Genomic DNA, 15,871 nt, shown 5'->3' with positions numbered 1-15,871 from the left:
GTTTTTGTTTGTATCTAAATCATATGCCTTTTTTATGTTAATCATTAAATCAAGAAAACATAGCAATGCATACATATTAATTAATTTGTTCATCAACCCTTATTGTGCTCCGGATTCAAGAGCTTCGTCGAGGATGATCACTGAATATAATACAATAGGCTGACTGGTCAGTACAGTCGAACCCCGTTTGCTCGAACTCGTTTGGCTCGAATTCCTCGTTGGCTTAAACTAGATGTAAAGAACCGATTTCTTTAAACTGAAGGTAAACATTCCCGCTTGGCTCGAATTTCCCGAGGCTCGAGGTATTTTCGCCGGTCCCTGGGAGTTCGAGCCAACAGGGTTCGACTGTTCTTTGTTTAAATAAACATTGATGTTAACGTCATCGTTGTTAACTTTCAAAACTTAACGTATCTGGGCACACTAGCGATTTGCAGTATCTCTAACAAGGTTACATGTATATCATAACATATTTTGAACTAGAAATTGAATATAACTTAACTGTGTCTTTTCATAAAAACTGCATATAAGCTAAAAAGTATTAAAACATAAATGTATTAAGTTCAAATTATGCTTCAATTGCCTGTTCAATATCTTTGATAGAAAACTACACACCTTTCGTAAAATGCTCTTTTTTATTATGAAATAAATCATAAGGAGTGCTAAAAGTAAGATACTAAAATCTGAAACCTTTCAGTAAATATCAATATATGCTCAAATATCATATTCGAAGACCACAAATTTCATAAGCGTAGGTCCGATTAGTTAACTCTATGTAAAGCATTTCCTGCTTGGCTCGATATTCCCGAGGCTCGAGTATTTTGATCTGTTCCTGGGATATCGAGCCAACGGGGTTTGACTATATTATAGAAAACTACATGCCTTTAATAAGTTTATCAGACTCCACCTTCTTTCAACAGTATGCATGGTTTAATGACCGCGTCCAGAAACAGCATGTTCATGAAAAATGGCTTAGAATCATTCAAACGTGCATTAATAGAATACAGTTCTTTAATTAAGTATATTGATATTTTTATGCAAACATACATGTGTGTTATAGTCAATTGATTTTGGATGTTATTTGTCTATATATGGGTATTAAAATGCTCTATCACCAGGGGTGGCATCAATATACAACCTAAGTCAATCTTATGGTCATACATCATTGACTTCATTCACTCTATTTGTCAGTTATTAATAACATGTAATCCGATTAGCTACATCGCTCTTAGATCCAGTTATGACCAATATTGAATTCCAGCCCTGGTATGACTAATCTTAGGTTATATATCTCAGGTCATTTGTTCATGTTTTTTAAAAAAAAAACACAATGCAGAATATATAATGACATTGGTTCTCATCTCCGAACGGTGACCAGTAGGCAGCGCTCTTAATAAAACATATTTTTGTTTTTCTTTTGTTAAAAGACAATAATACTTTAGAGACATCAAGAACATTTACTTCATATCAGAGATCAAGTTGATGATGTTGCTGTTTATTAAATATCTTTAACAAAATTGGTTTTTATTTGTATTTAGTAATTTAATCCTCATTGCAAATTAAAACTAACATGCAAAATTATATTTATAAAAAGTATTTTTTTAATAAACTCTGATAAACGAGAAAATGCCCCTGTATAAAACAAATTATATAATTATGCTTTTCTTCCTGTTTGTGTTTTCCCTCTATTTAGATAGTAGTTATATGAATGTAATAATATGCACTTACGTGAAGAAAATAGATGATTTATCTGTTACTAGTGATATATTGACATTTAATTACTGAAATAACACGTTTTTCCAATACAATTATGCAGTTTGTGCTCTTATAAACTCTGGTTTAACATTTATTATGTTAATGAACTTTTTAAACAACAGTCATTTGGTAATATTTTTTGCTAATTTAGTGCAGTATTTATTGCTGTATTTGACTGTCACAGTCGGATTTAAAAACAACAATAGGGCATTGAGCGCAGATAGGTCAAATTAGATTTGCAGGTCCGTTCTGCTAACGGGACCCGGGGCTTGTTTAAGGAAGGTTAAGCTGTAGTATGAAATATCTCAGACTAAAACTCACCAGCACAGGAAGTAATGTGCAGGCCCAGGTCGACAGTGCCCCGTGCTACTTGGCCAGTAGTTGCCGGTTTTATCCGTACAGGAACTTCGAGGAAGACTTTAACTGAATATAACATAATGGGCCGATTTTTCAGTACTTTGTTAAGTGAACAACGATGTTTATGTCATCGGTATTAACTTAAAGAATAATGCATGGATGGCCATGGCTTTTGGTTGATAATTGTGTTTTGAAGGTGTCCTTATAAATAAAAAAAATATAAATGCAATGAACATATGTATGTCTGTTCGTCCTTGTCTTATATGCAATAAATTTTGTTGAAATGTTTGATCAAGGGTCATATTAACCCATTTCAAACACAACATTTGTAGTCGTATATACTATTGCGATGGATACACGTTCTCCTTCGTCTTCTTCTTCTTCTTCTTCTTCTTCTTCTTCTTCTTCTTCTTCTTCTTCTTCTTCTTCTTAGTATACGTGTAGCTACACATCCATGGTAAAGGAGAAGGTCGGTGCGAAGTTTTGCTATGTTATTTTAATTAATGTTATTTGAAGGCTCCCCGATACTCGCAAATATTACGTTGTTCGTGTTTTTGTGCGTGAGCAATGTTAACGTACCTGTTTAACGTTGTGCACAAAAGAAGTCCACACGAACACGCACCCGTACAAGTAGTGTTCGCGATCTCTTTGGTCGCACATAAACGTGTGTTTTGCCACATCAATCTTCTTTTTCCTCTTTTAACTGTTTAGCGATTGTTCCCTCTTCATTTATCTTAATGGTGGTTAAACATATCGTCTTCATGTTGAAAAAAATGATTTCTTTGGAATGGATATTGCATTTTGCTGGGTTTTTAAATAAAATGGTTGATCTTTTTACAGCAGTTTTGGTTTTCTCATCAGAAACCCCGACAACATATTTTCCCGCTCAGTTTAAGCAAAATCGTGTGCTAACTCTTTCTATTCTATTCTTATATTTGTTTTGTTTAAATTAATATTCCTTGTCATCTTTAAACAACAGTGTTTTATTATTGTGAATCCTTTTTTCATTGTGGTAAAATTAAATCACTTCGACAGCTATTTAACGTCAATCACCAGTCAAATTTATTGCTTGTTAAATGGCGTTTGTTCATCAAATACCTACAGTGACACAGTGGGAAAAATATGGTTTGCATACTACAAACAAATGAAATATTGATTTGCAAAGTTCTGTAACAAATGCCCAGACCGGTTTAAAACTAAAAAATAAATGTGAAAGGCGCCAAATAAAGAAGGGCGAACAATTTGAACCTACGGCAATGAGAAAGAGTTCCCTCCCTTTAACCTTACGGAAGTGACATACGGCCTTTTATTTTACTGAGTGTGCATAACGGAACGGGTAACTAAAAATAACTTTAGTCCCGGCCTAATAATGCATGCCTTTAAAGCTGCACTCTAACAGATGAACCGTTTTGACTGCTTATATATGTTTTGTCTTAGAATGAGCCAATTTTTGCATAATTGTCCGAGCATCAGTGATATAAAATCAGACCGCAGTGTTTCATATATTTCCGTCCTAAAATTCATCTTTTATCTAGAAAAACACATTTATCTAATGATAACAAGATTGTAAACATGTATTAAATAGCAGAAAGGGCAAAAATATTAAATGATTGGTGAATGCTAATAGATTTACTGTGGTCTACTTCAGTTTCATAAGGTAGAAATACCGTATTTTATGCTCATTCCTTTCAAATAAACTCGGTATCCTTCATAAGAACCATCGTTTTTGACATTTATTAATCATTTTTGAAATATTAAAACAATATTAGTAATTGTGGTAAAGTTTATTTTGGAGTAAGAGTGCATCTTTAAGGAAATGTCACATGGCCTTTCATTTTATTTCTTGTACACAACGGGACGGGAAATTTAAAAAAAAGCCTTTAGTTTCGTCCTAACAAGGTCTTTAATGTATGTCAATGCAGCTAATACACTTACTGCAAGTACTCAATGATTAGGCACAGACATCACAACACGTAACTGTTTAAATGGTTTTATTCTTATCGATAAAAATACATTGGGTCGATTGTTCAGAACTGTGTTTAAGTTAACAACGGCATTAATGTCATCGTTGTAAAAATTTAAATATTTAATTCACTAGAACTTAAATAGTCAAAGCTGTGATAATATATGTATTATTTCCGACAAGGTTTAAGAGGCATGTTTAAGCATCACATTTTTATTAAATATATGAACATGTTACAAAGTAGTTCAACTTTTAAAGTCAACAAAGATACTGCTATTAACGTCAGGGTTCTGGACAATTGTTTTAGCTGCATATTTTTTGTTTAAATATGTGAACATGCTATTAAACAAATCGCCTTATGAAGTAACAGCGATGTTGTTAATAGCGTTGATAACTTTATTGAAGTTTTGAACAATTGGCTCATTAATCAGTAATAAAAGATTTATTATAATCAACATTCTAAATACATAAAAAATATATAAGTGTGAAAATTAATCAAGGAGATACTGAAACACAATAAGGAAACTAGGTCAGAGAAAAAAAGTTTTTATTCCAACTCGCCATTATTTGAAACCTTACATAATATATAAAAACGGGTTATTCACAAAGCAATGTAGTGGACTATTTCAACTTAGTGATAATTGCCATTTAAATTACGTCAACAACAATTGTAAGATATAAATAACAAATACGTCCTTTCTTATACCTGTATATTTTTGGAGAGCGAAATATATATTACGAGGAATATAAGGTATTGGCTCTAAAAACATTTTTTATTTAAATACAACTGTGTCACAAGAATAGGAATGGTTACAGACTCTTAAATGTTTGACACTATCAAATAAACAATCTCTTGCGGATTTTTGGTGATTGCTCCTATTTTAAGAAAAATATTTGTATTTTTATAAAAAAGATAAAATTGACAGTATTTTATCCAATATAAAGTGACTCGTCATGAGGCTTTTTATATTGTTGATATTAAAAGTTTTTTAACCTATTTGTTTTGTATATAATTATAATGTTTTAATAATTACAAATATTTCAGTATGAAGCCATAATATATTGTCGATTGGATAGTTTGAATCATTTTGACACAAACATATTGATATTCTTGTGGAAATGTTTTTCTTTAAAATTGTAAACGAAATATTGTACTTCAAAATTAATACAAATGAAATAATGAAAAGTTTTAATTATTGGATTTTCCAGAACACTTTGTATCTTGGCAACATACTATAATACATAAACAGGTCTACCTTAAAACAATTATATAAAAATAAGAAACTGATTGATAATATATTAAATTAAAAAAATACTTTTCAACACATCGGTCTTGTCATCTAAATCCCTCTTATCAAATGGTAAGGACCGACTGGCCGTAAAGACGTTTTGACTGTATATAGTCAGTCACAAGCTCTACTAATCACGTGTTTGTCACGTGACTAGAAACTGCTTTCAACGCGCTCCTCAAGCCAGGCGAGAATTTCCGGATAATACCGGTCCATCCAGTTGATGTTGGCTCTACAACGGTTAAAATCACGTATTAAATTATACAAACTCTAAATAATATACATTATAATGATGATTTAAACCGGCAAAGAGTGATATTATGCGACAATGAGTGATATTAACCGGCAAGGAGTGATATCAAGCGACAAGGAGTGATATTAACCGGCAAGGAGTGATATTAACCGGCAAGGAATGATATTAAACGGTGAGGAGTGATATTAACCGGTAAGGTGTGATATAAACCGGCAAAGAGTGATATTACACGACAATGAGTGATATTAACCGGCAAGGAGTGATATTAACCGGCAAGATATGATATTTACCAGTTAGGAGTGACATTAACCGAAAAGGAGTGTTATTTACCGGTAAGAAATGATATTAACCGGTATGAAATTATATTAACCGGTAAGGAGTGATATTAATCAGTAAGGAGTGATATTGACCGGCAAATAGTGATATAAAACGACAAGGAGTGATATTAACCGGTAAGGAGTGATATTAACCGGCAAGGAGTGATATTATTCGGTAGAGAGTGATATTGACCGACAAATAGTGATATAAACCGACAAAGAGTGATATTAACTGGTAGGGAGTGATATTAACAGGCATGGACTGATAATGACCGACAATGAGTGATATTAGCAGTCAATGAGTGATATTATGTGACAAGGAGTGAATTAACGGCAAGGAGTGAAAATAACAGGCAATGAGTGATATTTACCGGCAATGAGTGATATAATGCGACAAGGAGTATTAATAACAGGCAAGGAGTGATATTTAACAGCAAGGAGTGATGTTAAAAGGCAAGGTGTGGTATTATCCGACAAGGAGTGATATTAAACGGCAAGGAGTGATATAATGCGTCAAGGAGTGATAATAACGGGTAAGGAGTGATATTAACCGGCAAGGATTGATATTAACCGATAAGGAGTGTTATCAACCGGCAAAGAGTTTCCAATGTATTTTTTTAGGATTTTGTAATTTATGACATATCACTGTCTTTACATAATCTCTTACAAATGATAACAGAAAAATTTGGGATCACAAAGCATCTAAAAATGACCATATTTGTTTACCGGATACCTCTACTTATCTTACCTTATAAGGGCCAGGGCGTGGTCAGCTCCCTGTCTAGCTCCTTTAGGGGGCTTTTCACGGAACAGCAACTCCAACTGCGGACCAAAAAGAAACATAGTTAAATACATGATGTTAAAGATGCACTCTTACTCCCAAATAAGATTTACCACTATTCATACAACTGTTTCAATTTACCGAAAAGGATAATTAAAAGTCAAAATAGTGGTTCTTAATAAGGATAGTGTAATTAATTTCAAAGAATGGTGCAGAAAACACGTTATTTCTACCTTATGGGACGATAGTAGATCACAGTAAATCTTTTAGAATTGACCAATCATTAAATATGTTTGCGTTTTCTGCTATTAAATACACGGTTACAACCTTGTTATCAGTAATTAATACTTTCCATAAATGCATTATTTAGTAAGTAGTTAAAGTTTATCACTCAAAATATATTTTTGTTATACATGTGTGTGTAAAGATTTTGAATGACTCTCACTTTAGCACTTTATACATATTTAATTGTTATTTAACAAAGTTTAAAACTTACCTGTCTCAGTTCGAACTCTGTATTAACATACTGCGTCACCTGACCAATCATTTCCCGGATAATAAATGTGTCTTCTCCAAATCTGTCAATCGAAAACATTGAAAAACAAGTATATTCCAATCATAGAAAAGGAAAAGATTTGTCTGCTACGATTCTGCCAATCAAATTAATAAAGATAATTCGTGGTTGATCATCTCACCGCCATCAAATGCGTTATCTTACAAACTGCTGATTCAAATCATTTTTGAATTACAATAAATTATTTATTTATTATTGACGAGTTATCTCTCTTATAATAAAATATTATCTGAGTCTGAAAAAGTATTCATCTAGTATCATTGTCTGAACATTCACAGAATGTTCTTAAACATTCATTTCTCTTCTAAAACTTATAATCGGCCAAATTGGTTTTATTTTTTAAATTAAATTGATTTACTTAGAATAATGGAGAAGCTGGTTTATGCTTATTCAAGACGATGGGGTCTTCCTACATACAATAAATAATATGTTAGAAATAATAAAATGGGTGTCACATACTAAAACAGTTTTACATGCAAAGTTCAAATAAGCTTTGCCTAAAATAACAATTGAAGCTATTGGTTTAAAATTGAGAGTATAAATACTTGAAGTTTGTGTGGCCCAATGACTATCGAGGATTTTTCAATTTTCTGTTCATTAATTTGATTTATATCGATTCTGACAAATGCATCAAAAATAGTTTCATTGATTATATTTCAATCAGTCTTTTTTCCACCAAGGCTTACAAGTTAAACTAGTGTCTGAAGTAGTTATTGGTGTTTGCATTTTTCTGGCCAATGTCATTCAAGGAATTTTTAATTGTCTGTTCATTAATTTAACGTAGAAGGATACTGACGAGTGAACTAGGATCACCAAATAAGTTAGAGTCCAATTTAGACTATCTTCAGAAAACAAAGCGAGTTAGTTACCTCAGCCTGCGGCTACTATTTTCTGAATTGAACTATATTAAACATATAATAGTTACTTAGAATGATCAAGTAAAAAAGCAATGGTAAGATCCGTGTGTTGATTAATTGGACTCTAGGTGCTACCTACTTATCATTCAAATCGTCCCAGCGGTTCATAAGGAAGTGGAGGGCGATCATCCGACCCAGGGGGGTGTTGGAAAAATAGTTCATGACCAGCCTCACGTCCTGTAGCTTGATCTTGTTGCCGTCAAATATCCAGTTGGCATACCTTGATTTAAAATGAATACAATCGTCGGCAATACATTCAATGCGACTTGTATAATGCAATACAGTCGCACCTCGTTGGCTAGAACTCCCAAGGACCGGCAAAAATACCTCGTGCCTCGGAAAATTCGAGCTAATCAAAAATGTTTACATTCAGTTTCAAGAAATCGGTCCTTAATATCCAGTTCGAGCCAACGAGGAATTTGAGCCAAGCAAGTTCGAGCTAACTGGGTTCGACTGTACGGACGAACATATAACAAAACAAAGCATTTGATACAGCTTAAAATATTTATTATTATAAAACGTAGATATCAAGTTTATTCCTTATTAATTATACTTTATGACATGATATGATATGGTTTTTTTTGCAATAACTTGTTTGACAATCGTTTTAAAATTTGAACCGAATATAATTATGTATGAGAAAACGTAATGACGTTTTATGAGATTGACATGAAACACGTGATAAAACATATCTAGTGACTGAAATTGATTTTCGGAATATTCGACTACGGATGAACCTCATTGGCTCTAACTCCTAAGCATCGGCGGAAATACCTCGAGCCTCGGGAAATTCGAGCCAAGCGATAATGCTATCATTAAGTAGAAAGAAATCGGTCCAAATGGAACAACCTTGAACGTCTTGGTATAATGCAATTTCTCACCATGTAGATTCGGATTCGGGATCTAAATACAAGGATAATTTAATACATCCATAGTCCCCTTGTACCTCCACAGGCTATTTCGATGTTCCGTTTATGACGAACTTTGTTTTCTCGATATTCTGGATTTGTCAAACACAATTATCAAGATTTTCTGGTCATGTTGATCTCTGTTATTTCAATGATCTGGTAGCGTCGAATCTGTTATCTTGATGTTCTTGTTATTTCGAGCTCTGATATCTCGATGCTTTGGTTATGTCAAAGTTTTTCAAAGGCCAAACGACTTCGACATCGCGCATTTCTTGAAGAATTTATAAAACTTTTCACAAGTAGTGTTTTACTACTATAAAAGTGGTATCTCCATAGTAACCACGTACCTCCATAGTTACCACTTACCTCCATAGTAACCACGTACCTCCATAGTTACCACTTACCTCCATAGTAACCACGTACCTCCATAGTTACCACTTACATCCATAGTAGCCACGTACCTCCATAGTTACCACTTACCTCCATAGTAATCACGGACCTCCGTAGAAACCACGTTCATTCAAAGTAACCACGTGATTCCGTAGTAACCACGTATCTCCATAGTAACCACTTACCTACATATTAACCACGTACCTCAATAGTAACCACGTAACTCAATAGTAATCACGTACCTCCATAGTAACACGTGCCTCCATAGTAACCACGTACTTTCATCGTAGCCAATTACCTCCATAGTTACCACGTATCTCCAAAGTATCCACGTACATTCATAGTAATCACGTACATTCATAGTTACTACGTACATTCAGAGTAACCACGTTCATCCATAGTAACAATGTACATTCATATAAACCACGTGCATTGATAGTTACGACGTACTTCCATAGTAACCACGTACTTCCATGGTAACCACATATATTCAGAGTAATCAGATCATTCATTGTAGCCACGTACGTTTAAAGTAGCCACGTACCTCCATAGTAGCCATGTACCTCCTTTGTAACCACGTACCTCCATTGTAACCACGAACATTCATAGAAACCACGTATCTACATAGTAACCACGTACCTCCGTAGTAACCACGTACATTCATAGTAACCACGTATCTCCATTGTCACCACGTATCTTCATAGTAAACACTAACCTCCATAGCAACCACGTACATTCATAGTAACCACGTACTTCCATAATACCACGTACATTCATAGTAACCACGTACCTCCATAATAACCACGTACATTCATAGTAACCACGTACCTCCATAATAGCCACGTACATTCATAGTAACCACGTACTTCCATAGTCACCATGTATCTCCATAGTAAACACGTGCGTACATATTAACCACGTACCTCTATAGTAACCACGTACATTCATAGTAACCACGTACCTCCATAGTAACCATGTACTTCAATAGTAACCACGTACATTCATAGTACCCACGTACTTCTATAGTAACCACGTACCTCCATAATAACCACGTACTTCAATAGTAACCACGTACCTCCATAGTAACCAAATAACTCCATAGTAACCACGTACTTCTAAAGTAACCACGTACCTCCATAGTAACCACGTACCTCCATAGTAACCACGTAACTCCATAGTAACCACGTACTTCTATAGTAACCACGTACCTCCATAGTAACCACGTAACTCCATAGTAACCACGTACTTCAATAGTAACCACGTACCTCCATAGTAACCACGTAACTCCATAGTAACCACGTACTTCTATAGTAACCACGTACTTCAATAGTAACCACGTACCTCCATAGTAACCACGTAACTCCATAGTAACCACGTACTTCTATAGTAACCACGTACCTCCATAGTAACCACGTGCATTCATAGTAACCACGTACTTCTATAGTAACCACGTACCTCCATAGTAACCACGTTCATTCATAGTAACCACGTATCTTTATAGTAACCACGTACTTAAATATAAGTACTTATAATAGCAAATGTTCCTCAATAGTAACCACGTACATCCATAGTCCCCTTGTACCTCCATAGTAACCACGTACTTCTATTGTTACGACCTACTTCCATAGTAACCATGTACCTCCAAAGCAACCGCTTACCTCCATAGCAACCACGGTTTCTGTGTATATGACAGAGCTTCTAGAAGCATCTCTCGTTCACTAGGTGATTGTGTTTTTCTGGCAGCTGACCACACATGATCCCATTCTTCAACACTTCCCTCCGCTACCCCTACCGAGTATATCACCTGGGCAATATCTGTGGGCAGCCTGTGGAATGAAAACACAACAACGTGGTCAATAATGCAAATCAAAGCGCTGAAAGCGTTGAAAGGCTGCAGACTTTAGAAGGGGCGTGACTTAGAGTCTACACTTTCGACTTGTGTCCCTCCCTCAGCGAAATTTATTTGGTTTTAAATGTTGACTGTGGGGTTCGGGGGTATTACCCAAGAAAATTCCAACAATTTCTTTTTCCGAAATGAGGCATATTTTGCGTATTTTATTACTTTTTTTTCTCCTATATGAAGATAAAATTTAAACTTTGACGGTTTTAGGGGGTTCGCGCAGCTTCTGGATCCGCTAGTAAAACAAATTGAAATAAATATTGGAACAAAGTCACGCAATAACTTAGATATAATTTCGCGCTTCCTCGTCGACGTTTTTATCTGGTGGCTATCTACACATGCATATTCATATTTCCTTCCGCTAACCTTACTGAAAGTACCAAAACTGAGTAGATGTGTGGGCTAAATGCACAAGTAGTCCTTCATGTTAGCATTTATATATCTATCAAACTGTTAGATGGTACGGGTATAAGATACAAATGATACAATGAAACTTCACGGACAAACCCAGTAGATCGAAAATTAAAAAACCCCAACACGTTTAAGGGCACAAGACAAGCCCAAACGACAATGAACTCGTGCGACAAACATATAAACAAAACATTGTCCAAGACCAACATTTATTTGCAACTTGTCGATAATGATATAGACAGTAGATTATCCATTCTAATGTCGTCATACGCTAGGAAACTGTCCAAATATATTGTTAATGCCTACCTAAGTAGACGAAAATAGCATTCTTAATGCGATATTTGATCATTTTCTATCGTTCTTGGAACTCACATTGTATCTGTAATACCAACTTTGTTATGGTACTAGTCAGTTTATGTTATGTACCTTATGTTACTTACATTACACTTTAGATATGGTGACCTATAGACCCAACGGGTCGGGTGCAAATGTTTATATATATGTTATTACTACTCTGTTTGAATTGCAAATATCACAATAATAAACAATTTACTTACTTACATATTTGCCTAGAAATGTTTTTCAGCCCCCCCCCCTACCCACCCACCTCCAATTATTTCTCCGTCACCATGTCAAACCTATTATGCACCACTTGAGCCACCTCGTAAGGACATAGTAAGGCTTGCCAACTGTTAATGTAATACTTTATTTACTATAAAATGTTGTGATACCTACCTGGTTCCGTTGATCATCCAGTCACGGAACTGTTGTTTTGAATATTCCAACGCGTCGGCGACACCTACGTCACATCCGGTTCGAAGTAGCATTCGTCTGATATACCTAAGGTTATGTGGAAAATAGTCGTGATTTAATCAATTCTATTATGAATATACAATAATTCATTTGTTACTGTTAGTAAATGTTATCAAAGTGAACGAGCCATGTTGAAAATGAAAGTAAAGACGACAACTAAAACCGAAGTACTTATTTAGTAGTAAAGGGCGGATAGATGAACTGCCCGCCCTGTACTGCTTGTGTTTCTCAATCATTTGAACATACATATAATATAGTCCATATATGTTGTTCGATATCGCTTGGCTCGATTTTCTCGTTGGCTCGAACCAAATTTAAGGGACCGATGCTTTTACTCAATATAAGCATCCCCGCTTGGCTCGATATTCGCAAGGCTCGAAGTATTTTAGCCGGTCGCTGGGACATCGAGCCATCGGGTTTCGTCAGTATTCGAACATAAAGCTAAGGTTTTTGTGGCCATCTCATCAACGAGCGTAAAACAACAAATATCCTGAAATTCAGATGTTCAGTCAAAATGTACCACATATGGTGCAAATTAAACTGGGCGTTCTTATTGGAAAATGAAATAAATTCAGTCAGAACAGACGAACCAAATTATTATTTTGGACAAATGTTACCGAGAAATCTTGAATAAAAAAACGATCGTATGCTATATTCGTTTCTAGGATATGCTATTTGGTACTATCGTTTCGAAGCACGTTACGAAAAAAAATATTTACAATCAAGCTCCTAGTTTTAGAGATAAATAGTATCATTACACAAGCTCCCAGTTTGTATGTAGATAGTTTCAATATACCAGCTCCTTGTTGCGAAATAAACAGTTACGAGATCGATAGTAATGAGATAGAAAATATCACTACACGAAGTCCTAGTTACTTGATAGATGTTAAACTATACAAGCTCATAGTTACGAGATAGATAGCTTCACTTCACAAGCTCCTAGTTACGTGATAGATAGCATCACTACACAAGCTCCTAGTTACGTGATAGATAGCATCACTACATAAGCTCCTAGTTACGTGATAGATAGCATCACTACATAAGCTCCTAGTTACGTGATAGATAGTATCACTACACAAGCTCCTAGTTACGTGATAGATAGCATCACTACACGAGCTCCTAGTTACGTGATAGATAGCATCACTACACGAGCTCCTAGTTACGTGATAGATAGCATCACTACACAAGCTCCTAGTTACGTGATAGATAGCATCACTACACAAGCTCCTAGTTACGTGATAGATAGCATCACTACACAAGCTCCTAGTTACGTGATAGATAGCATCACTACACAAGCTCCTAGTTACGTGATAGATAGCATCACTACACAAGCTCCTAGTTACGTGATAGATAGCATCACTACACAAGCTCCTAGTTACGTGATAGATAGCATCACTACACAAGCTCCTAGTTACGTGATAGATAGCATCACTACACAAGCTCCTAGTTACGTGATATATAGCATCACTTCACAAGCTCCTAGTTACGTGATAGATAGCATCACTACACAAGCTCCTAGTTACGTGATAGATAGCATCACTACACAAGCTCCTAGTTACGTGATAGATAGCATCACTACACAAGCTCCTAGTTACGTGATAGATAGCATCACTACACAAGCTCCTAGTTACGTGATAGATAGCATCACTACACAAGCTCCTAGTTACGTGATAGATAGCATCACTACACAAGCTCCTAGTTACGTGATAGATAGCATCACTACACAAGCTCCTAGTTACGTGATAGATAGCATCACTACACAAGCTCCTAGTTACGTGATAGATAGCATCACTACACAAGCTCCTAGTTACGTGATAGATAGCATCACTACACAAGCTCCTAGTTACGTGATAGATAGCATCACTACATAAGCGTCTAGTTACGTGATATATAGCATCAATACACTAGCTGTTAGTTACGTGATAGATAATATCACTACACGAAGTCCTAGTTACGAGATAGATCGTTTATCTTCACAAGCTCCTAGCTACGAGATAGATACTATCACTACACAAGCTCCTAGTTTCAAGATCAATAGTATTTTTCACAAGCTCCTAGTTCTGAGATCGATAGTATTAATTCACAATCTCGTAGTTTTGAGATCGATAGTATTGATTCACAAGCTCCTAGTTTTGAGATCGATAGTATTGATTCACAAGCTCCTAGTTTTGAGATCGATAGTATTGATTCACAAGCTCCTAGTTTTGAGATCGATAGTATTGATTCACAAGCTCCTAGTTTTGAGATCGATAGTATTGATTCACAAGCTCCTAGTTTTGAGATCGATAGTATTGATTCACAAGCTCCTAGTTTTGAGATCGATAGTATTGATTCACAAGCTCCTAGTTCTGAGATTAATAGTATTATTTCACACTTTATAGGGTCCTAGTTTCGAAATAAATAGTATTCATTCGAAAGCTCCTTTTTCGCGATAAATAGTATAACTTCACATGCTCCTAGTTTCGAGATAAATAGTGTTACTTCACAAGCACCTAGTTTCGAGATCAATAGAATTACTTCACAAGCTCCAAGTTTCGAGATAAAAGCATTACTTCATAAGCTCCTAGTTTCGGGATAAAAGTATTACTTCACAAGCTACTAGATTCGAGATAAATAGTTACGAGATAATAACGAAATAGATACATGTAGTTACGAGATAAATAAAATAAATAGTATCATTACAGAAATATTGATTCGAATAAGCAAACACACTACCATACGTTCATTAAAAAGATATGGTATCTATGGATATCTTACATCTGTGGGAGGTTCCCACCATCCACCATCCCTATCTTCTTTATGACAGGTGATACAAGATTGCCAATGTATTTCTGAAAGTAAGAAAACAACACTTTTCAGATACTTATATAAAATGGTTAAATAGTTGGTTTGGATAATCTGAAATGCTAAATATTGTTCTTGAAACAGGCTTAAGTACATGACGTCATAATTTCAAGCTGCACTCTCACAGATTGACCGTTTTGACAACTTTTTTTTATCTTCAATGGAGCCAGCCAATTTACTCGAAAATGCATGGAAACCAGTGATATAAGACTGCTGACAAAACATCAGATCGCAGGTTTCATATTCAATTTCAAAAATTGATGTTATTTTCGAACGGAAAAATGAGCATCTGTGATTTGATCTTTTGTCAGCAGTCTTATATCACTGGTTTCCAGATATTTACGCAAATATTGGCTCATTTCAACACAAAAAAATACCAAAGTTGTCAAAACGGTAAATCTG

General features: G+C 35.2%; 1 protein-coding gene across 1 annotated transcript in view; it reads right to left on the bottom strand.

The window, feature by feature from the left end:
• Window positions 1–5,514: 5,514 nt before the first annotated feature.
• LOC128221777 (glutamyl aminopeptidase-like) overlaps window positions 5,515–15,871 on the bottom strand; it is a 69,590-nt gene continuing 59,233 nt past the window's right edge. Inside the window, exons 14-20 of the mRNA XM_052930380.1 lie at window positions 15,383–15,456; window positions 12,548–12,652; window positions 11,160–11,327; window positions 8,283–8,423; window positions 7,209–7,290; window positions 6,680–6,753; window positions 5,515–5,593 (exon numbers count right to left, since the gene is read on the bottom strand). Coding sequence (XP_052786340.1) covers window positions 5,515–5,593; window positions 6,680–6,753; window positions 7,209–7,290; window positions 8,283–8,423; window positions 11,160–11,327; window positions 12,548–12,652; window positions 15,383–15,456 — 723 coding nt within the window. The remainder of the gene's footprint in view (window positions 5,594–6,679; window positions 6,754–7,208; window positions 7,291–8,282; window positions 8,424–11,159; window positions 11,328–12,547; window positions 12,653–15,382; window positions 15,457–15,871) is intronic.

This window comes from Mya arenaria, chromosome 16 (assembly GCF_026914265.1).
Source record: "Mya arenaria isolate MELC-2E11 chromosome 16, ASM2691426v1".
Lineage (NCBI taxonomy): Eukaryota > Metazoa > Mollusca > Bivalvia > Myida > Myidae > Mya > Mya arenaria.
Note: the sequence above shows the minus strand (reverse complement) of the source record. Positions and strands in the feature narration are given on the sequence as shown.